This window comes from Channa argus, chromosome 18 (genome assembly GCF_033026475.1).
Source record: "Channa argus isolate prfri chromosome 18, Channa argus male v1.0, whole genome shotgun sequence".
In the NCBI taxonomy this organism is placed as follows: Eukaryota; Metazoa; Chordata; class Actinopteri; order Anabantiformes; family Channidae; genus Channa; species Channa argus.
In genome coordinates this window covers 11663866-11681932 of record NC_090214.1, presented here as the reverse complement: position 1 = coordinate 11681932, position 18067 = coordinate 11663866, and the positions used below count along the sequence as shown (strand labels likewise).

General features: G+C 37.1%; 1 protein-coding gene across 2 annotated transcripts; it reads right to left on the bottom strand.

Moving 5' to 3' along the window:
• Nucleotides 1-9551: 9551 nt before the first annotated feature.
• nt5c2l1 (5'-nucleotidase, cytosolic II, like 1) lies at nucleotides 9552-17400 on the bottom strand. 2 transcript variants are annotated; one of them, XM_067484684.1, is made up of 18 exons: nucleotides 17112-17400; nucleotides 16399-16472; nucleotides 16179-16296; nucleotides 15767-15862; nucleotides 14952-15043; nucleotides 14667-14724; nucleotides 14459-14552; nucleotides 14305-14358; nucleotides 14144-14227; nucleotides 13982-14017; nucleotides 13789-13896; nucleotides 13636-13702; nucleotides 12705-12875; nucleotides 12566-12617; nucleotides 12106-12166; nucleotides 11725-11901; nucleotides 11551-11623; nucleotides 9552-11474 (listed from the first exon to the last, which is right to left on the bottom strand). In XM_067484684.1, the coding sequence occupies exons 1-17, from the start codon at nucleotides 17168-17170 to the stop codon at nucleotides 11552-11554; spliced, it is 1473 nt and encodes a 490-aa protein (XP_067340785.1). In that variant the 5' UTR covers nucleotides 17171-17400; the 3' UTR covers nucleotides 9552-11474; nucleotide 11551. The 2 variants fall into 2 exon arrangements, with proteins under 2 accessions (XP_067340785.1, XP_067340786.1); XM_067484685.1 differs by lacking the exons at nucleotides 13789-13896; nucleotides 13982-14017; nucleotides 14144-14227; nucleotides 14305-14358 and having other exon boundaries at nucleotides 17112-17398.
• Nucleotides 17401-18067: the final 667 nt, after the last annotated feature.

The window sequence follows — 18067 nt, the reverse complement described above, 5'->3', positions numbered from 1 at the left end:
TTCTGAAGTCTTGTACTCAAGAACACTTAAAAAAGAATTCCACTTTGTTTGCAGATGTTCATTTGATGCAATTTCTTCTCAAAAACCATTACAATTACTACTTTACAATTGATAGTTTTGCTCCACAACATATTGTATTTATTTTAAGATGCAAAATACAGTATGTGATCAACAAAGATAACATGATGCATTTTTATAGATGTAAGTAAACTATATAATACATAGCCGTTAAAATCACCTCAACCAAAAATAAAAACCCCACTGATATAATATTGAAGAATAAAAGGTCTCTGACTAAGAAAATTTTTTATAAAATAAGTAAAATTTACACAGTTTACTAATGGAATCAATAAAGTTCTTTGAATCTTGAGTTTTGAAAACATCCAGGACTTACAGGATTTTGACTTGCAAGCTAAATTACTTAATTATAGGTACAGCTTAGTACTTCACTGATGACATGCATCACAGTGATAAAACATCCCTATTCATGTTTGATTGTAAAGAAGGACTATGGTCTCCAAACAGAGCAGTAGGGTGAAGGAAGATCAAAGGAAGAAGTGTGTTGTTTCACACATCCTGCCCTGTGAACTACTGGGTCTTCACGTAACGGTGATAGAGAGCACAGCGGAGCTCCTGAGTGGAGAGGTAGATCTAAAGGTAGATCATGGATTGAGGTTCCTCTGCTGTTGAGCTTTAGGAGCCCTCTGTACTCTTGGAGACGCTGTAAAAGACTGTGCCACCCACACAGCTGGAATGTCATGCATGCAGTCCATAGAGTCTGTTTCAAGAGGGAGGTAGAGGGGGGAGGAGAGGTGGGGAGGGGGGGAGGGGAACCCTCTTTGGTAGAGACAGGGTGCCCAAGGTGGGGTCTCCTACTACTACTACTATGACTACCACTTCATGAAAAACATGAAGCCGAAAGCCCGCTTCCCACCCACCAAACACTTCTCCATTAACATTTTTTTTTTTTTGGTGGGAAATTATCAATGACGATCCATCACGGCTGTTTGGTCTTCAACCCATGAGAGGAGGGGGGAAATGTGGAGAGAGACGTGAGATGGAGGGATGGGGGTTGGGAGAGGTTAAAGGGCAGAGGAAGAAAGGAGGTACATTTTCGGAGGATGGGAGGTTGGGAAAAAAGGAGAGAACAATAACTCCCATGTTTAAAAGGTTTTTCTCAGCCCCCATGACACCTCACACAGGCAGCAGTTTTAAGTCAGGCCGTTGAGCAGGGAGTGGTCGTTTGTGTGGCACTTTCCTCTCAGGCTTAGTGTAGAGAGAAAGAAACCTTATCCAAAACATAAAACTTTTTTCTTTCCCTGCATACCTGCTTCTATTCCAAATACGTTCCCCACATCTCTATACCTTTTATCGTCCTAGTTAAGTACCTTTGAGTGTCTGGTGTCTCTGTTTAAAAAAAAAATCTATTTCAAAGAGCTTTTAAAAAATAAAACAAGATACGTGGATAAGTAAGATACATTGAAAGAAAATGAAAGAAAATATAATTTTTAAATCTCTTTGTGCAATTTTAAAGAAATGGCTCTGTTAAAATGTGCATTTGGAGGGATCATGTTTGTTCTTCGTGCGAAAGGAACAAACATATGTATAGTGTGTAAGAGAGCAGTTATTTCACAGACATTTTATTCATACATATGTTAATTATATTCAGATTTTAGGCCTGTTTTCAGAAGAAGTTTTTTTCTTCCACAATGGTAAAATGCTTTTATTGCCACCGCTTTGAAATTACTCAATAAATTTATCATTAAATTCTTTAAATCTTCCAGTTGTATTTTATGTTTTAATTTGGGAAATTCTACAATAAAAAGCCCAATGAGATGTTTAAATAAAAAGAACACATTTGAAGTAATAATATGAAATTGTGTTCATGTTTTTCCATTTCAGGTTTGAATGAGAACCATTAGATTTAAAAATAAATCAGAAATCCTTCTTAATGTTTTTCTTTTGGTTAATTTGTTGTTATTCAGTGGCAGGGAGAGTTTTTAAATTTAAGGAATGAAAAATTAATATTTGAAATATACACATCCCGAACACCAAGGTTTAACAAAACCTTAAATACGTGTAAACCACTGGATAATATCAGCAATGGAATCTGATTTACAGACATAAATGAGATGAATGAAAATATGTCTAATCAATCAATGAAGTTTTAAATCTCCTATGATTAGGTGGTGTTTTATTTTAGAACACGTAATTTAATTCAAATAACACAAAAATGGGGGAAAATGTTTCTTTGCATCTGGAACTTCTTTTTGATAGACAAACATGTGTGAACGCAGTTTAATTGACTTTGTTCTGTTTTAAAGCCACAAAACCAACAAATCATTACAACAAATCAGTCATTTATTAATTACATTGCCTGAAGTGTCCATTTCACGTTGGAATACTTTTAACAAATAAATGTTGGTGAAGGGAAAACCAACTTAAGTATTTATGTTCTGTAGTTTTTGAAACATTTTTTTATGCTGTTTAAAACATTTTGAAGGTTTCTGGAAGGATTAGGTATGATGTTGAAGTAGAATGAATCTATCCTCTATTAAAAAATTTCACATTTTAATCAATCAAAACGAAATCATTTTAGCTATTGAAATTCTTTTTTAAATTGTTGCTTTTTAGAAAAGAACCTAATGCAATGTGCAATATATATATATATATATATATATATATATATATATATATATATATATATATATATATATATAGAGAGAGAGAGAGAGAGAGAGAGAGAGAGAGATTATTTTTTAATAATATGAACTAACTTATTTCTAGTGTGAACACATCCTTCTGACACTGTATGAAGACATAATAATGATCTGTTTCTGGGAAGGCTCATGATGTGTATTTCAGGTCCATTTAATAGCTTCATAACTTTGATGATAAATTTCCTTTTTGTATGTTTTTGTTAGATTGTGGTTTAGAAAAAATGTGCAAATACAGTTTCCGCATCGGTTATGAAGCCAGAAGATCAGGTGAATAAGAAAATATCTTATGTTGATTTTCAGAGGTGACCTTTACTGTAGTGTCCTAAACTTTGACAGGACACTTTCAGTCCAGTTTGAGCAGAGTCACTCCTCCAGACCTTCACCGGATCCATCATGCTCCGCCTTACTTAAAACATTTTTGCCGACTGGCTGCACAATCAGATCCCTTCTGAGTGGGCTGGAGTCGGCTGGGTGTGTGGGGAGTAAAAAGTGGGCCCTCTCCCACTGGATAATGCCATTATTTCAGCTCCTCTGGCCAGGAATGCCAAATTTCACAGCCGGCTACTCTTCTCTGTGCGTCAATCAAAGCTTCGCAAGGGGCCGAGGCGCCCATTGGGTCCGCCTCCAGCACCGTGTGAGTCTGATCCAACCACTGATCCCTCACAAACTGTATGTCCATCCTGCATTTTCCCACTCACACCCTGAACCATGTGCAACTTTGATATGGCCTTTAATTCTAAGTGTTTATTTGATATTTTAGTAGTTGCGTCATAGTAAAACATCATAAACAAATTGCATCGAATGAAAAGCATAATCTATGTCTACATGCGTATATATATCTAAAAAATTGATTATTTTAAATCGATCAGTATTGCAGGCCAGTTTCCCGCTGCGTGTGTGAGCAGACAAACCCGGATTACTCCATGCTTGAGCAAATGAACGGCATTAGGGTCACTACACAGGCCAATTAGACGCTAATAATAATCCCATTGGAACAGCGCATAATGCCTCTGCATCAAAAAGTACATAAAATAATTAGCGGTCAAGTTTGGAGATACAGTGAGTGGATTATGATGAGAAATTTGTGAATGGGACAGACGAGATCAGGTATTCGTTGTGCGGTGTGACGCTTCCCCGCGCGCAGCCAATCCCGTGCCAGCTGGAAATGTTGAACACGCCGAAACCAAACCAATGGCTCATCATATAGCAAAGACTAGCGCAAGAAGAGGCCAATCAGCGGGAGGCATGCAAACGAGGAATTTTCTCCGGCAGGCTCTGAATGTCAAGTAGGCAAAGATGGAGTCCGGATCTGCGAGGCCGTGTGCTTGTGCATGGAAGTCTTGCGATTTTTCTGACTCTACAAGCTCCGCAGATTTGATATCTCTTCGCTCCCAGCCGGCTGGGGATGACGGCGTGAATCCCCAAAGCAGCGGACCGTCAAGTGTGGTTTGTGGAGAGGGTTGCTTTTCTTTGTTTTATGGACAACTTTTTTCCTTCTCTTTTTCCCTATAACGGATCGTCCCTCCCTTGGCTAGATACTATTCATGATTTTAAAGGAGGAGGTGGTTGTGGAGAGAGAGGAGGAGGGGGGAGGGTTGTCCACTCTGAGTTGTAGCCGATTTGTTTATTTATTTATTTATTTATCTTTGCGTAAATTGTCAGGAGCTCATTGGAAACTTGGAAGTTGCAAAGGTCGAAATGGGAAGAGTCAGTGTTTATTCGTGCAACTTGAGGGAGGAAAAAAGCAGTCAGAGTTCAGTCAAATCCCGTGCGCTGCGCATCTGGAAGCTCGCTTCAAAACTTGATCAGGACACGATTTAACGCCTTGTGGACAAATAAACGCGTCCTGCACCTTAGTGGGCTGTTATCGCAGTGTAATGTGTCTCCGAGGGGTGGTATTTTCACGCTGTTGGCGTGTGTGTGCAGCCTATAGACTGTTGTGCAATCTAACAAGTCGTCAGTATTGTACTGAGGGCTTGTGAGCTGGCAGGGACGGCTTGCAGAGCAGATCCAGTGCTCCTGGAGGCTTATAGGCCGCTCACACAAATGCATGGCGGAGAAAAGCTTCCGAGAACAGGTAAACGTAAAACAAACAAATAAGAGCACCTGGATGTGTTTTACAGGGACAATCAGACGGATCGGGCATGAGAAAGGTACACGGTGTTCCAGAGACTTCCAGCGCCCTTTTGCCTGTAATGGTATAGATTCTGTATGTTGTGTAACAACCCACTATTTGTGCAAAGTTGCAGGGCCTGCTTTGCTTTGATTGAATGAACTGATACAGTTTGTGGTTTGGTCCAATGCAATGGAGCAAAGCAACTTTATAAAGTTTATTTTTCTCGTTTTGCTGAAGGAGTCACCTCATTTATTTCGCCAGATTCTGGTTATTTTCAGCGATATTTGTAAACGCAGTAAAGATAAAACGCAGAGGGAAGTGATAAAAACAAAAACAAAAAAAAAAACAAACAAAAAAAGGATTTGATAGTTTAGGTATGGAGGGTGGCAGCCTGTAGCTCTTTGAAAGCTTTGGGAGTGTGCCCTCCCTCCCCTCCCGTCTCCAACCTCCCGTTTCTCCCCCCCAAAATTAGAATGCATGTCATTCACAAGAGAGAATAGTATGGGCCCACATGCTGGGAAATTCCCCTTCTCCCAGGGTGAGAGTAACCAATGCTGTTTAATTTAGGAAGTTCATTTAACGCCACCATTTAAGAGTTACATTGTAATATCTTAACTTTTTTTCCCTCAGAGACTATAATATTTAGAGTTAAACTATGTCCTGGTTCTGGGCTGATTTTATCCAAACTTTTGACTTTTTCTGGGTTTGATTTTTTTTTTTTTTGATCCATCAGTAGTTTTGAAAAGAACTTTTCTGCATTTTAATTATTATTTTAAAAGTACACAAGTTTATACTATATTTATAAGTGACATAATGTTTTTTTTTTCCTTCCTTTGGATAAAAGAATAGTTTGGCAGTTGGGTCAGTATGTGCAGTGGAGGCTGATGGTGTCCATGTTGTTGTCCATTGCCCTTTTTCTGTTGCACTACTGGACATTGAGATGAGCAGTGCAATATTAAAAGGGCATTGGCTGATGAAACAGACCCACACCTCTCTTTACTGCCTTAACCCTTAACCTAAATGTAATCTTGGTTGTGCATGTGTCTTTGAAGAAATACATCAGTTAATAATGTCTGCATTTATGAGCATCACAATATAAAAAACAACTGACCTTCCTTTTCTTAGTGTCTTTTATTTTGTAGATGTAATGATGCCATTGAATCATCAGAAATAAACAATGTAAACCACATTTAACAACTGTTATCACCATCACACCAAAGAAATCAGCTTATAATTAAAATGCCTGCATTTTAACATTTCACTAGCTTCTGATTCCTTTTTTAATGTCCATCCAGACAAACAGCATTGCTGCGTCTTTAAATGTAATTTGAGTTTGGCAGTGAAGAATAGCTGTCCCCACGTCCACGTGCTGACACATGCTGAGGTCAGCTGCTTTGACAATGTTGCACTACTGTAACATCCATTCTAGCAGTGCAATAGTATTGTCATAGCATTTGGCCTCAGCTCACACTAAACAGATGCTAAAGGCTTTGTTTCAAATGAGTTTGAGCAGAAGTGGGACTGATGAGTGATTGCAGGTGGTGGCACAGAGCAAAAGCCCTCAGAACAGAATTGCATTTACACACGTGTGAGCATAAGTATTTGTGACCTAAATCTAAAGTAAGTAAAGTCAAGCTGGTGAACTCACTGAAGAAAGAAATCTAACATATACACACATAATACTTTTTCCACAGCTATAATATTTTTTCTTCATCTCATGTGATGGGTCATTGATCATTTATCCAAATTCTATTTTACACCACAGCTCATGAAGAACGGGGTTAATTATGTAAAGTCAACAAAAAACTGAATAGACAGGAAGAAATCAGTTGGCGAAGACAAACTTAAGTAGCAGCAACAATAGTCAAAATAAAAATACCATCCTGGCCGATGTTAATACCTGAACATCTTCTTTGTTTGAACAGGATTTATGGGAAATGAGTTCTTGTTTTTTCAGTGAAGTCTGCCATTTCATTTTCAACTGTGTGTTGTTCAGTCATTATATCAAACACAGTGACTGTGTGTATCAGTGTGGATTTTTTTAAAGGTGGTGTGATGGTAGTGGTGTGTGTGTGTTTTTGAGCATCCTCAGTGGTAGCAGGTCGATGGGGGGAGGGGACATTTGGTAGGAATGTAGGGAGCAAGGCCCTCTCTCTCCCTCAAGTTTCTGTCTTTCTTTCTTTCTCTTGTTCTTTCTTTCTGCATTGAGATTAGGTGTCGCTGCTTCTGTGTGTGCCTCATGTCTGAACCCTTAACTAAGACAGTGAAGAGGCTTGTTTGTTTTGATGACTGTTAAAAAGGAAAGGATTAACCACAATAGTCCAGTTCCTGTCACCAGCTACGACAGATGGACACAAGTAATTATTAAAAACAGAATAATATCTGTATTTTGTTGGCACAACTACCTCATTGCAGCATAGTGCAGTGTTTCAGGTGAAAGCATGATTGTTGTCAGTTGGTGTTAAGTCCACTTTTTAAAGGGTTGTGATGTGAAAATAGTCTTGAATTTTTGAAGACAAGAATATTAACGTGGCTGCACATTGAAGGGAAAGCCTCGGTCACTTGACTGTGTGAAATTCTCCCTGGGTAAAGAACGTGACTTGTTTAGGCTTGCTTGCAATGCTTGCTGGGAAATCCTGGAATGTGTGGAATGGGGGACGGTGGTGCTTCTGCAGCTATCTGACTGCAAAGAGCAGCAAGTATCTTGCAATGAAACACAACATGTCAGCGGTGCTTTTTGAGCAGATTTAAATGTAAAATAGAGAAGCCAAAGTGCAGATTCAACTAAAAAATGAGATATTGACATGTGTGTTTCATTAAATGCATAAAACACAACATATTCAAACAGCTTTTTAAAAAACAAAAAGTGTTTTTCCTTTTATGTGATGTCTTTTAGGGCCTGCTGTTTCATTAGAATGTTGCCAATGAAAGTTGAACAAACATGAATAAAATCACTTTAAGAGAAATTGTTGGAAAAAAATGTTGGAAAGAAAGTAAAAGTTGTGATTTAAAGATTTTACATCAAAGTATAATAGGTGTAAATACATATTTGTTTATAATTATTTTAAGTGGTTTATGAAATGTTTTTGATCCAAAGAACTAATGTTATTGTTCATTGTCACTTTTCTGAATAAAAATGATTAAATAAATTAATTTAGTTGTTCTTCAGTTATTTTCTTGAAAGAAAAACAAACATCAAAATTTTATGTTTAAAAAAATTATAGGAGAGATTATCGACATAAAAATAATTGTCTGTTAGCCCGTTTGACACCATAAATGTCCAGTGATCCGGCATAGCAAAGACTTATAATCACAAGTTTTTACATCATAAAAATCCGTATAAACCTTGTTTCATATTAAACATGAAAAGGGGGTTAAATAAATGAAGACTTTGTTTTTGCAGACAAGTTTTCATTCAAACTGATGTAACTTAGACTCATAACCAACTTCTAATCTATGATGTCTAAATGTACAAGATTTTCAACCCACATTTTGTGTAATGATTAAAAAAAGTTTTCAACTATTGATTTTAGGGAAAATGTGTAGAGAAATGTGTTGAATACGTATGCGTCTGTTTGAAGTCATAAAAAACCATGGTGTATTAGGGGTAAATATTTCATCCATTGGAAAAAGAAATAGAACTTGTAGTACTCTCATATAGTGAGCAAAAGGTACAATTTTCAGAAAGTAGAATCACAAAACAAATTTTTGTTTTAAAAAAGCTGAAAATGTTGAAGTCTAATATTTGGTGTCTTCTGTGAAAATAAAGAAATTTCAGCTTAGAGCAACATTTTGCTCTGTGAATAACTAAGCTATACAATACAAATCATGAGGACCAAAACTTAGTAAGGAAGGCCGCTGGAAGAGTCATTTCAGCAATAATGTCATTTTGATGATTTTTCAAGTGGATCACCCAGTTTCTCCAAATACACACTGTCAATTCCTTTTTTTAATATTTGCACTTAAAATCAAAAATGATCTTCATGCACATTTCCAAACCCAGAGCAAATGGCCAACCTCCCCTTTCATTCATCCATGTTGAACTTGTGATTGAATATGTGATCGGGTATTATTTTAGGCAAAACAGATATTTCTGTAGAGTGACATGTGGGTGAAACTACAAACAGGAGTACAGAGAAACTGATACTTTTCACACCTCTGCTGTGCAGCTTTGCTCTATGTGAGAAAACAGCTCTTATGCCACAGTGATGCGACATGGTGTTTTTTTGTTTAGTGGGGAAGAAGGGGGTGACATCGACTAAAAATGGTGTGTGTCTGGGTGTGTTTCAGGGCATGTATGCTTAGGGTTAATTTTACCTCTGTAAAATAAAATGTTTAGCTCCCATTGGAAGGAAAGACAGAAAGACAAAAATGTAATCTTGACCATCTGTATTATTTTAAGTAAGGTTGAAGATTTTTTAAATACAACACAGTAAAGCAAAGCTACACTTTTTTGCAGGCAAAATATTACCAATTATAATATAGCTTCCCTCAGGTTTTTAGTCTCCTATAAATCCTTTATGTCACCAAGTATTGTTACTATTGTCTAACTATCTTATTATATATAGGCAGCAGTGAGTATGGTGTCAGGCTCATCCTTCTGTCTGCAGCAAAGTGGCAGTTTAATGCCATCCAAAGGAGAGGAGCTGTAGTGCAGAATCAAAACTCTGACTACATTCAGATGCATTTTGTATAATCACTCAGAGAACAACCAGTTAAAACAAAAGATTAAATGAAAGTTTACATGAGGAACAATGCATCAAATTCAAAACAAGCAGCTTTTCATGTTTCATTAAATGTCAATGTCAGAGAAAAACATACACTTGTAGCTTTGGAAGTGACACAAAGGGGATTTATGTAGGTGAGAAAATACATCACAACTGACTGAATAAAAGGCAAAAAAAAGAAACAACAATAAATCCAGGTGAAAAGCAGACAATGACAAGGGAAATCCAAATAAACCAAAATAACTCTGATGCAGGAAATGAAATCATCTAACGTGTGTGTGTGTGTGTGTGTGTGTGTGTTTGTGTCTGTGTGCAAGGCAGTGGCAGTATCTTAATGTGGACACAATTAACGACACAATGCAACAGCAAGCATCTCCATTTCAAAGTTACCTCACACCTGCAGCTGTGTGTGTTTTTGTTTTAGCTGAAGGGAAGGCTTCATCAGCATCACTTCCACACCAATATCAATATCAGAGATGAGACAAACACCATACGAGCAGTGAACAATTGCAATGAAGTGGACAGATAAAGTTTTTCTGCAGGGTGAAACGTGCGTGATGCTCATAAGCAAGAAGCGCAGCAGGAAAACTGTGATACTCTGCACATTTCAGCCCGGAAACATGCTGTGTGGTCATTTCTTAAGAGAGAAAAAAACATAGGCACAGTTACATCTAATATACAGCAAGGAGGAGTGTGTGGGTGTGTGTTTGTGTGTAAGAAAGCGAGAGACAACAAATTCCTTGCCTTTCCCTCTTGATAAAGGTTCAGCTCTAATGGGAGCAGGACTGTCTGAGAGCACAAGAGATGTATGACAACGTGTGTGTCACTGCATATTAGGGGACACAAGAATCCCAATTTTATAATTTCTAAACTTTGGTTAATTTTTTGATGCTCTTATAACATGCAAAATGTGAATTGTTTTATTTCATATGAAAGCACGAGCTTAGCGTCACTGCAGGTTTTATAACATTGATTAATGCTTGTGGAAACGTTGAGAAAAAAATGTATCACATAAAAGTCTGAACTAATTTGCAAAGACCAAAAAACAAAGATTCATTTGGTCAGTTCACACAGAAGGATCGCAACCAAGGTGTGTTGCAGAGAAGATTTACTGCCATCAATTGGACAATGTTTATCAGAAAAAAGTAAAAAAAAAAAAACTAACTTGCTTTTAGTAACTTCTTGTGTTTTTAGTTCTTTTTATTTGTATTTTTTTTTACAGTATTTGTCTCTGAGACATCTTCTTTAACAGGAAAACAGAGGTCAGTGGGTTGTTTGTGCTGCTCACATTGTACTGCCGCATTGAAAACTACATTTAAAATGTACCACTGCATGTATAATCACAGAACTCAATGTGTATAATTTCTTTAGAACTATTTTCTAGAAAATAAAAAGTCCCAACAAAAATTGTATGCAAATATCCAAAAAGCCACTTACACAATGTAGAATGAGCATGTGAGTGTGTCCTCTCATATTAGCTGAGGACCTTTATGAAAGCAATAAAACATAATAATAATAATAGTTGCATTAATATATTAGAAGTACAACAAATAAATAAAGTTAGTTCATAAAAACCATTACACAAACCTGAGATTAAAAGTGCCTATGCACTGCTATATTTTAAATAAAATGCAAGTTAAGACAAATTTGCACTCACAATACAATAACCCTGAGTATGTTTGTGCTTTAAACATTAAACTCTTATCATTCTTCTTCTGTAGGAATATCTGTAAACGTTACATGGCATAGCAATTTATATCCAGCAGGTGGAGCAATACGTTTTTGGTAAAGAGGTGGCTGCTACAAACTCTTCTGCAAAGTGTAACCTTCATCGGTTAGAACTGTCCATGACAAGCAGAAGCACAATCGAGGATTTCTGTCGCACTTCATATGCTCTTCTTCTGAACAAGTCTAGAACAAGAAGAACGGAAAATATTAAAAAGGGACTTCTGAAAGTTGAAGTAAAATGCATCAAAATGATAAGAACCTTAGTATCTGTTTATTATGGTATGGTTGGTGAGATCTGGTGAATCAAAGTCAGACACTGACTCGTGAGGCATCTGCAAGAAGGAGATGAAGAAAGACCACCATTGCTAACTATGAAAATACCGAGACTTATTTAGCATATTTCTGTTCTGTGTGGGAGAGGACGAGGGCTGACCAGGACTGGAGGAGCCATGAAGAGGTAACTGAAGGGGTAGTGCAGCAAGTTGATGCAGGTGGAGGAATAAAGGTCCGCGTAACGCACCAGCTGGCTGGCAAACAGTGTCTGTCTGGACCCGCTGCGCAGGAGGCTTCCCATCTGGCCGTAGGACATGTCCATCCTGTAGGTCAGCACCTGCAAACACAAACAAGCACGGACAGAGTGTAACTGCCCAGCATCATGGCATTAAGCCTGTTTTTGGCTTCTTCTGCAACTTTACATTCGCAAAGTATTTTAATGGTGGTAGATTTGACATTTATCTTTGGATTAAATATTTCCTGTGTAAAATGTCTCATATCTCCAAGTGATGAGCATAATTTTGATTTGATTGTTGCTCACCTTTATACGGGTCTGAATGGCACTGACGTCAGGACAGTTCTGACTGGCACTGTCCAGGTGCCTTCAAACAACAAACACAGAAGACAATTAACAGCTGATACAAAGGTTTATGTAACAGCATTATAGTACATAAAGAAAATACACACACACTTTTTTAAACATTTAATCAAACATTATTGCAGTAGTCACATATTGTGAATATAAAATGTGGTACATATGAAACACACCGTTTATATCAAATACTACAATAAAGACTAGGTTAGAAAATATAAATTTCTTAAAGAATTCGGACATAAATCTCTTTTACTAATTAACTGAGGGTACAATATTGTTGTAAAAGAAAAGAATAAAGTTAAATAAAGTTAAAATCATATTTTAACTATGAACTCTGGGCTTATAAATACTAGTCAATTGTAAATGTCAATTAAGTCTGAAAACAAACAGAGTGACACAAACTCACTTGTAAAGTTCAGCTAAAAAGCTGTCAAGACGTTTCATCTCCTCAAACAAATCTGCCAAAACCAGGAAAGTCATCAAATCTTAGGAACCAACTCAATAATGAGAAATGTGTAAAAATAATGACACGGCTGACTTCTTACCTTTCTTCTCTTCCCACACTTGAAGCTCCTTGGTAAGCTCTGGTACAACCAGAAAAGTCTTCCAGCCCTGACGTTTCTTGGATTTGAGGATGTCGCCAAAGATGTGGTCTCCAACGTAGAGGATATCCTTACCTTTGACACCCAGCAGATCGCAGACAATGTCTGAGGAGCCTGCAGTCAGAAAACATACAATGAGAAAGAGAGAGAGCACAGTGGAGAATTTGAATCCCAACACTGTAAAAATACACCTGTATCATATGCACACATACCACATTAAATGCTTCTGCCTACGGAGGTTTGAAATGTGCTTACTTTAAAAAATACCTTGAGAGATGTGGTTTGCACTCAGACAAATTTGGATTTGGATTATTTTCTTTTGTGGGTTCAAAAAGCACAATTAAAACTGCCAGTTTTTATTAAACCTTATTAAGTTTCCCCAAATTAATTTACATTTGCTTAAAAAAAGTTAAATAATTTAAATTAAATTTTGTTTTTTATAGACAGACAACAAAATTAAAGATGAAATATGTTAACAAGGTTAGAGTGACAAGCTCAACACAAACCCAAATATGAGTTTGACACAGGAAGTACAATTATGTACTAGGTGGTGGTTAAAATGGAAATTCTTATGGCCTTAGAGATTTAATGTCTTTCCTTTTCAAGAATCTTAATTTACTTTCTCCAAATAAAGTACCAAAAATAATATTAGATCTGTAGGCCTAAATATTTATAGTCCCATTGATTTGCTATGAAGTAAACCAAATAAACTGAAGATACCAATAAACCCCTAACATACCGAAACTCTAGTAGGGTAAGTATATTACCATATTATAACATATTATATTTATTCTAGCTCCCATTTCAATGGTCAGCCACCTCTAAATCTCTAAAAAGCAACATGAAAACACATAATTAAATATTCTGATCTCACCTCCAGAGTACACCGTCCCATGCTGAAGATCACCTGTGTACGTCCCAATACGTAGCTTTCCTGTGTTCTGTGTCCAAAATAAAAACACAGTATTAAAGACTGAGGTTGTTCAAAATTGCAATGTGCATGTACAGTATGAAAAGTCCTCCATACAGTGTCCACTTGTCTTAGCACGGTCCCCTCTGCAAAGAACAGCGGCTTCCTGGTGTCCACAACGATAAGGTCAAAGAAGGAGCGCCAGGACTTTTTCTGACTTCCGTTCTAAGATGAAGTCGATTTATAATCTCAGACAAATCTCTTAAATGGATGTTTTAGAAAATTTCAACCAAAATTAAAATGGTCTTACATTTGGGTAGCTTTCAAGAAGATATTTCATAATGACCTCGATGAAGAAGGAAAAAACAATTGTCAGATTAAATGGCAATTTTCAATGTCTCATTTTTGACTTTTCATATAATTTGTTATTCAAGCTGTTTTTGGATGATACAATATAAGCTAAGTAGCTCACCTCTGTGTAGTTATATTCACTGTTGGTGGCAAGAAAAACCTTGGCAACCTCTTTAATCCGGGTCAAGAGTAGAGGGAGTTTTGGCTTTAAGAAAACATTTGCTTATTCATTTTTGTCCAAAAGCTGACATATATCTTGCTGACTGTTGCTGCTTTACTCACATCTTTAATGACATATTTCTCCAAATTCTTGATAGTTTGCTCTTTCAGGGTTCCCTGTACCTCACACAGATTTGACACATACTATTATTATATAACTGAGAGACATCTGCAGGATTTGTCATTCAAAGTGTCACTGTATATTTTCATGAATCACCGTATTGTGAATGAAGTCCATGGCATCTCGGACATCTTGGAACATGCTTCTGTAGGACATGAACAAGTCACCGTGCTGGTAACCTTTCAGGAGGCTGGAAGAAATTAATTTTTTTTTTTTTCATCTGTTAATTTCCTTTAGGCCTGAGAGGAAAAAGCAGCAGAGAGGAATGATCAAACCTATAAGCTAATAAAATGTGTCCACTCACTTTGTGTATCTGCTGCATCTGGTAAAGAAGTCCACAAGGCAGGCGTAGAAATAAGTCTCTGCATACAGCATAAACACACAAGTCACTTTTAACGTTACTTTCATGCTTCTTTGTTTAAAATCTGACATAAAGAATTAATTTATTACCACAAGACTGTTTCTAGTGAGATACCACAAGTGACAAACTATAGAAAACAAAAAGGTTTTTGAATGGTTGTCAATTTTCCCCTTTCTAGTCATTTTAATGTTATAAAACTGAAAATAATAGGAAAGTTACATTTTATACCTGACAAATTGAAAAGAGTGTTAAGGATGTAAAAGCGGTCAGTGTCGTCTCTTTGAATGAATTTGTTGGGGTAGTAGTTGTGGATTTCCTCCCTGTTGAAAAATAATATAATTTATGTTCATTTGTTTTGAAATTAAAATCTCAACATTTAAACAGAGCAGCTGTCAGATAAGTGTAGGGATGCAACATTTTACACTGAAATACACAAACAATTAAGTACATTTACTTTCCATAACCCCAAATGCATACTATGTGTATGACATTGTTTAACTCTACATTATAGTTTTATAATGTATTTAAACAAAGTATTTATAGACACTTCATTTATAGTGACACACCAGGACAGTCTGTACCAATAATACAAAAGTGTAAGAATACTGCATTAAAGGTATGTACATTTTGTCAGAAAATGTACCTAACATGTGACAGGTAAAACATTCCCGCTGAGTATTGGATTGGTATTATTACTGATTCATTATTATCTTTGTGGGCGACTGTCACACAGGAAGATAGAGCGGTTGTCCACCAATCTCGCAGTTGGTGGTTCAATCCCGGGTCCCCTGGTCACATGTCGAAGTGTCCTTGAGCAAGACACTGAACCCCAACTTAGTTGCTCCCAGTAAGTGTGAATGGGTGAATAAGAAGCAGTGTAAAGTTCTTTGAGTACCAACAGGTAGAAAATCGTTATATAAGTGCAGAGAATTTACACTTTGTCTGCAGAGTTTACAGCTAGAAACATTCGTTATAAAATAATGATACAACAGAGTATTAGGCCAATGACTTTGAGCTGCATTTCCTGTAAAGTTTGTCCTTACCCTTTGAGGAAGTGGAAACCATGACTGCAGACTAAAAGGTTCCCGTTTGAATCCACCTTTAGGAGGTTCCCATACATGGTGTCAATCACTAAACCACTGAAGGTGGGAGAAGAAATACAGGGAAAAGGTCGACAAGACTATCAATCATATGAAGTCAGAATTCAGGAGAAATAAGGCTTGTTTTAATGTTTCTTATATAAAAACTACTGGGAAGTTCATTTTCCAAAATCTATTGTTTTTTCTTGATTTGATTTTCATATTTATTTTTCTTTAAAATAAAATCTTCAGTCAATGATAATTCCACTAACCATACTTATGTCTTTTCCATTAGAAACACTAGAGGTACTGTATAAACTTTAGCTTGAGTTGTGTCTTTTGTTTTCACTGTGCGTTAGAAAAGCTGGTGACTAACCGTGTGGGGAAGCTGGGGTCATATGTGTAGCCTAGAAGCTCGTGAGGGTATCCAACGGATACCATTCTGTCTCTGATCAGCTCAAAGCCCAAGCTCTCGTATTCAGGAGACTTATATACTACAAACAACCGCACACACCAAAACCATTATCATACAGTGATCAGTGATAATTGACAATTGTTCACACAGATCTTTGTGTCGTGGTGGCTGTTGTACATACTTGCGAGTGTGTAGTCCATGTCAAAGCCATAACATTTGATGTTTTCCAGTGTGAGACATCGGTTGACAAACACCCTGCATTCAAACACAACAAAAACATCTGTCAGACCGTCATATATGACCAAGAAAAGATGTTCAGTGACGTGTTCTCACATCTTACCTATTTCCTATTAGCTATTAATGACACCATCCCTGTGGCTGCTTTTAAATGACGAAAATTAAGTAACTTTATTTAAATTTTTACCTCTGGGCCTGCTCCATATTTCCTGTCCTCCAAATCTGTGCTGTGGTTATATTATTGTATAATTATTTCCCTTAACTATATCCTCAACATTTTCAAATGCCTGCCAATTACCAGCTGGTTATTCTTAAAAAGCATGTATTTTCTTCAAACAACTGGGTTAACTTGTGAACAGGGTTTCCTGTGTCATACACTGCTTTTTATCAGTGACACCCTGACAGGAGAAGAGAGGCCCATCTGCCTCCGCCTCAACCCACCCTGACAGAGGACAGAGACAGGTGAGACTGCTAATATATATATATATATATATATATATACTATTTTGAGAAACTACTAATTTTTTCTTTTAATTTTTTTTCTTTGTTTTAAAAAAATGCTTATTTTTGTTTTGCATAATACCAGTTCAATTTAGCGTTGTTCCTATTGCTCCCCCCAGAGAATATGTGACATTACGCTAAATGAAATGAACTCACTTTTGGTCAATGCCTCTCTTCACAAGGGGCTCATCAGAGGAGATGTCCATTGTTTCCATTGCGTCCAAGTGTTGGCGCAGCTGCAAACTCTGAGTGAGTTCACACGAAACTGCTGCTCGGCCCTTTTACCCGTCAATCATCGTAGATGCATTTAAATGACCAAAACGTCCAAATGCTGTAGGCGTGGACCTGTGTGTTTCTGTCAGTTTTCGTATGCAGGCTGAAGACTCCCCCCGACTTTTTGCCTGATGGTAATCTCAAGATTGCGTACCCAGCCTCACGTCTTTTGCTTCTGACAAACATACGTCCGACAAAACATTTAACTTTGAACATGTAGATTGTGTTATCAGTGGCGCACACATGTGCCGGGCCTGCACGCCTGCGTAACTGGTAGGAGTTTCTACAGCTATCTCTGTCAAAAGTCTGGACATCTAAATGATTCATTTGGCTCTAGTTTCAGCAGAAGCTGCGCTGCAGCTACGACCACGAAGTTCGTATACGTTTTATCAGCAACATATGCAAGAACAGTTACCGACACGTCAGTGCTGTGCGAAGCTGACCCTCACCAGAAGGGACACTCATTACATCCACTACAGATAAAACATGCTTTAGGTGATTGAATATTATCCTAATGCTCATTGGACACTGATTGAAGTAATTCACCTTTTAGTACAAAATCAATAACTCTGATGAGTTCTTATCAGATAATGATAAAACAATGAGTAGTTTATTTCCTTTTAGTTTTTAAGAGGTCATTTGAGAGCTACAATGAAAAAGTGCCTTTTGTTCAATTTTTATTCTCAATAATTTGACTGGATAACTGAGTTTTATATTTTCTGTCAAGAGAAAAACACCATTGCTGAATTACTAAATATTACAGTAATATAATAGCTGCAATATGTGACCAGTGATTTTAACACCTTTACTGCAAATACTGACATTGCCAGATGGGTTTA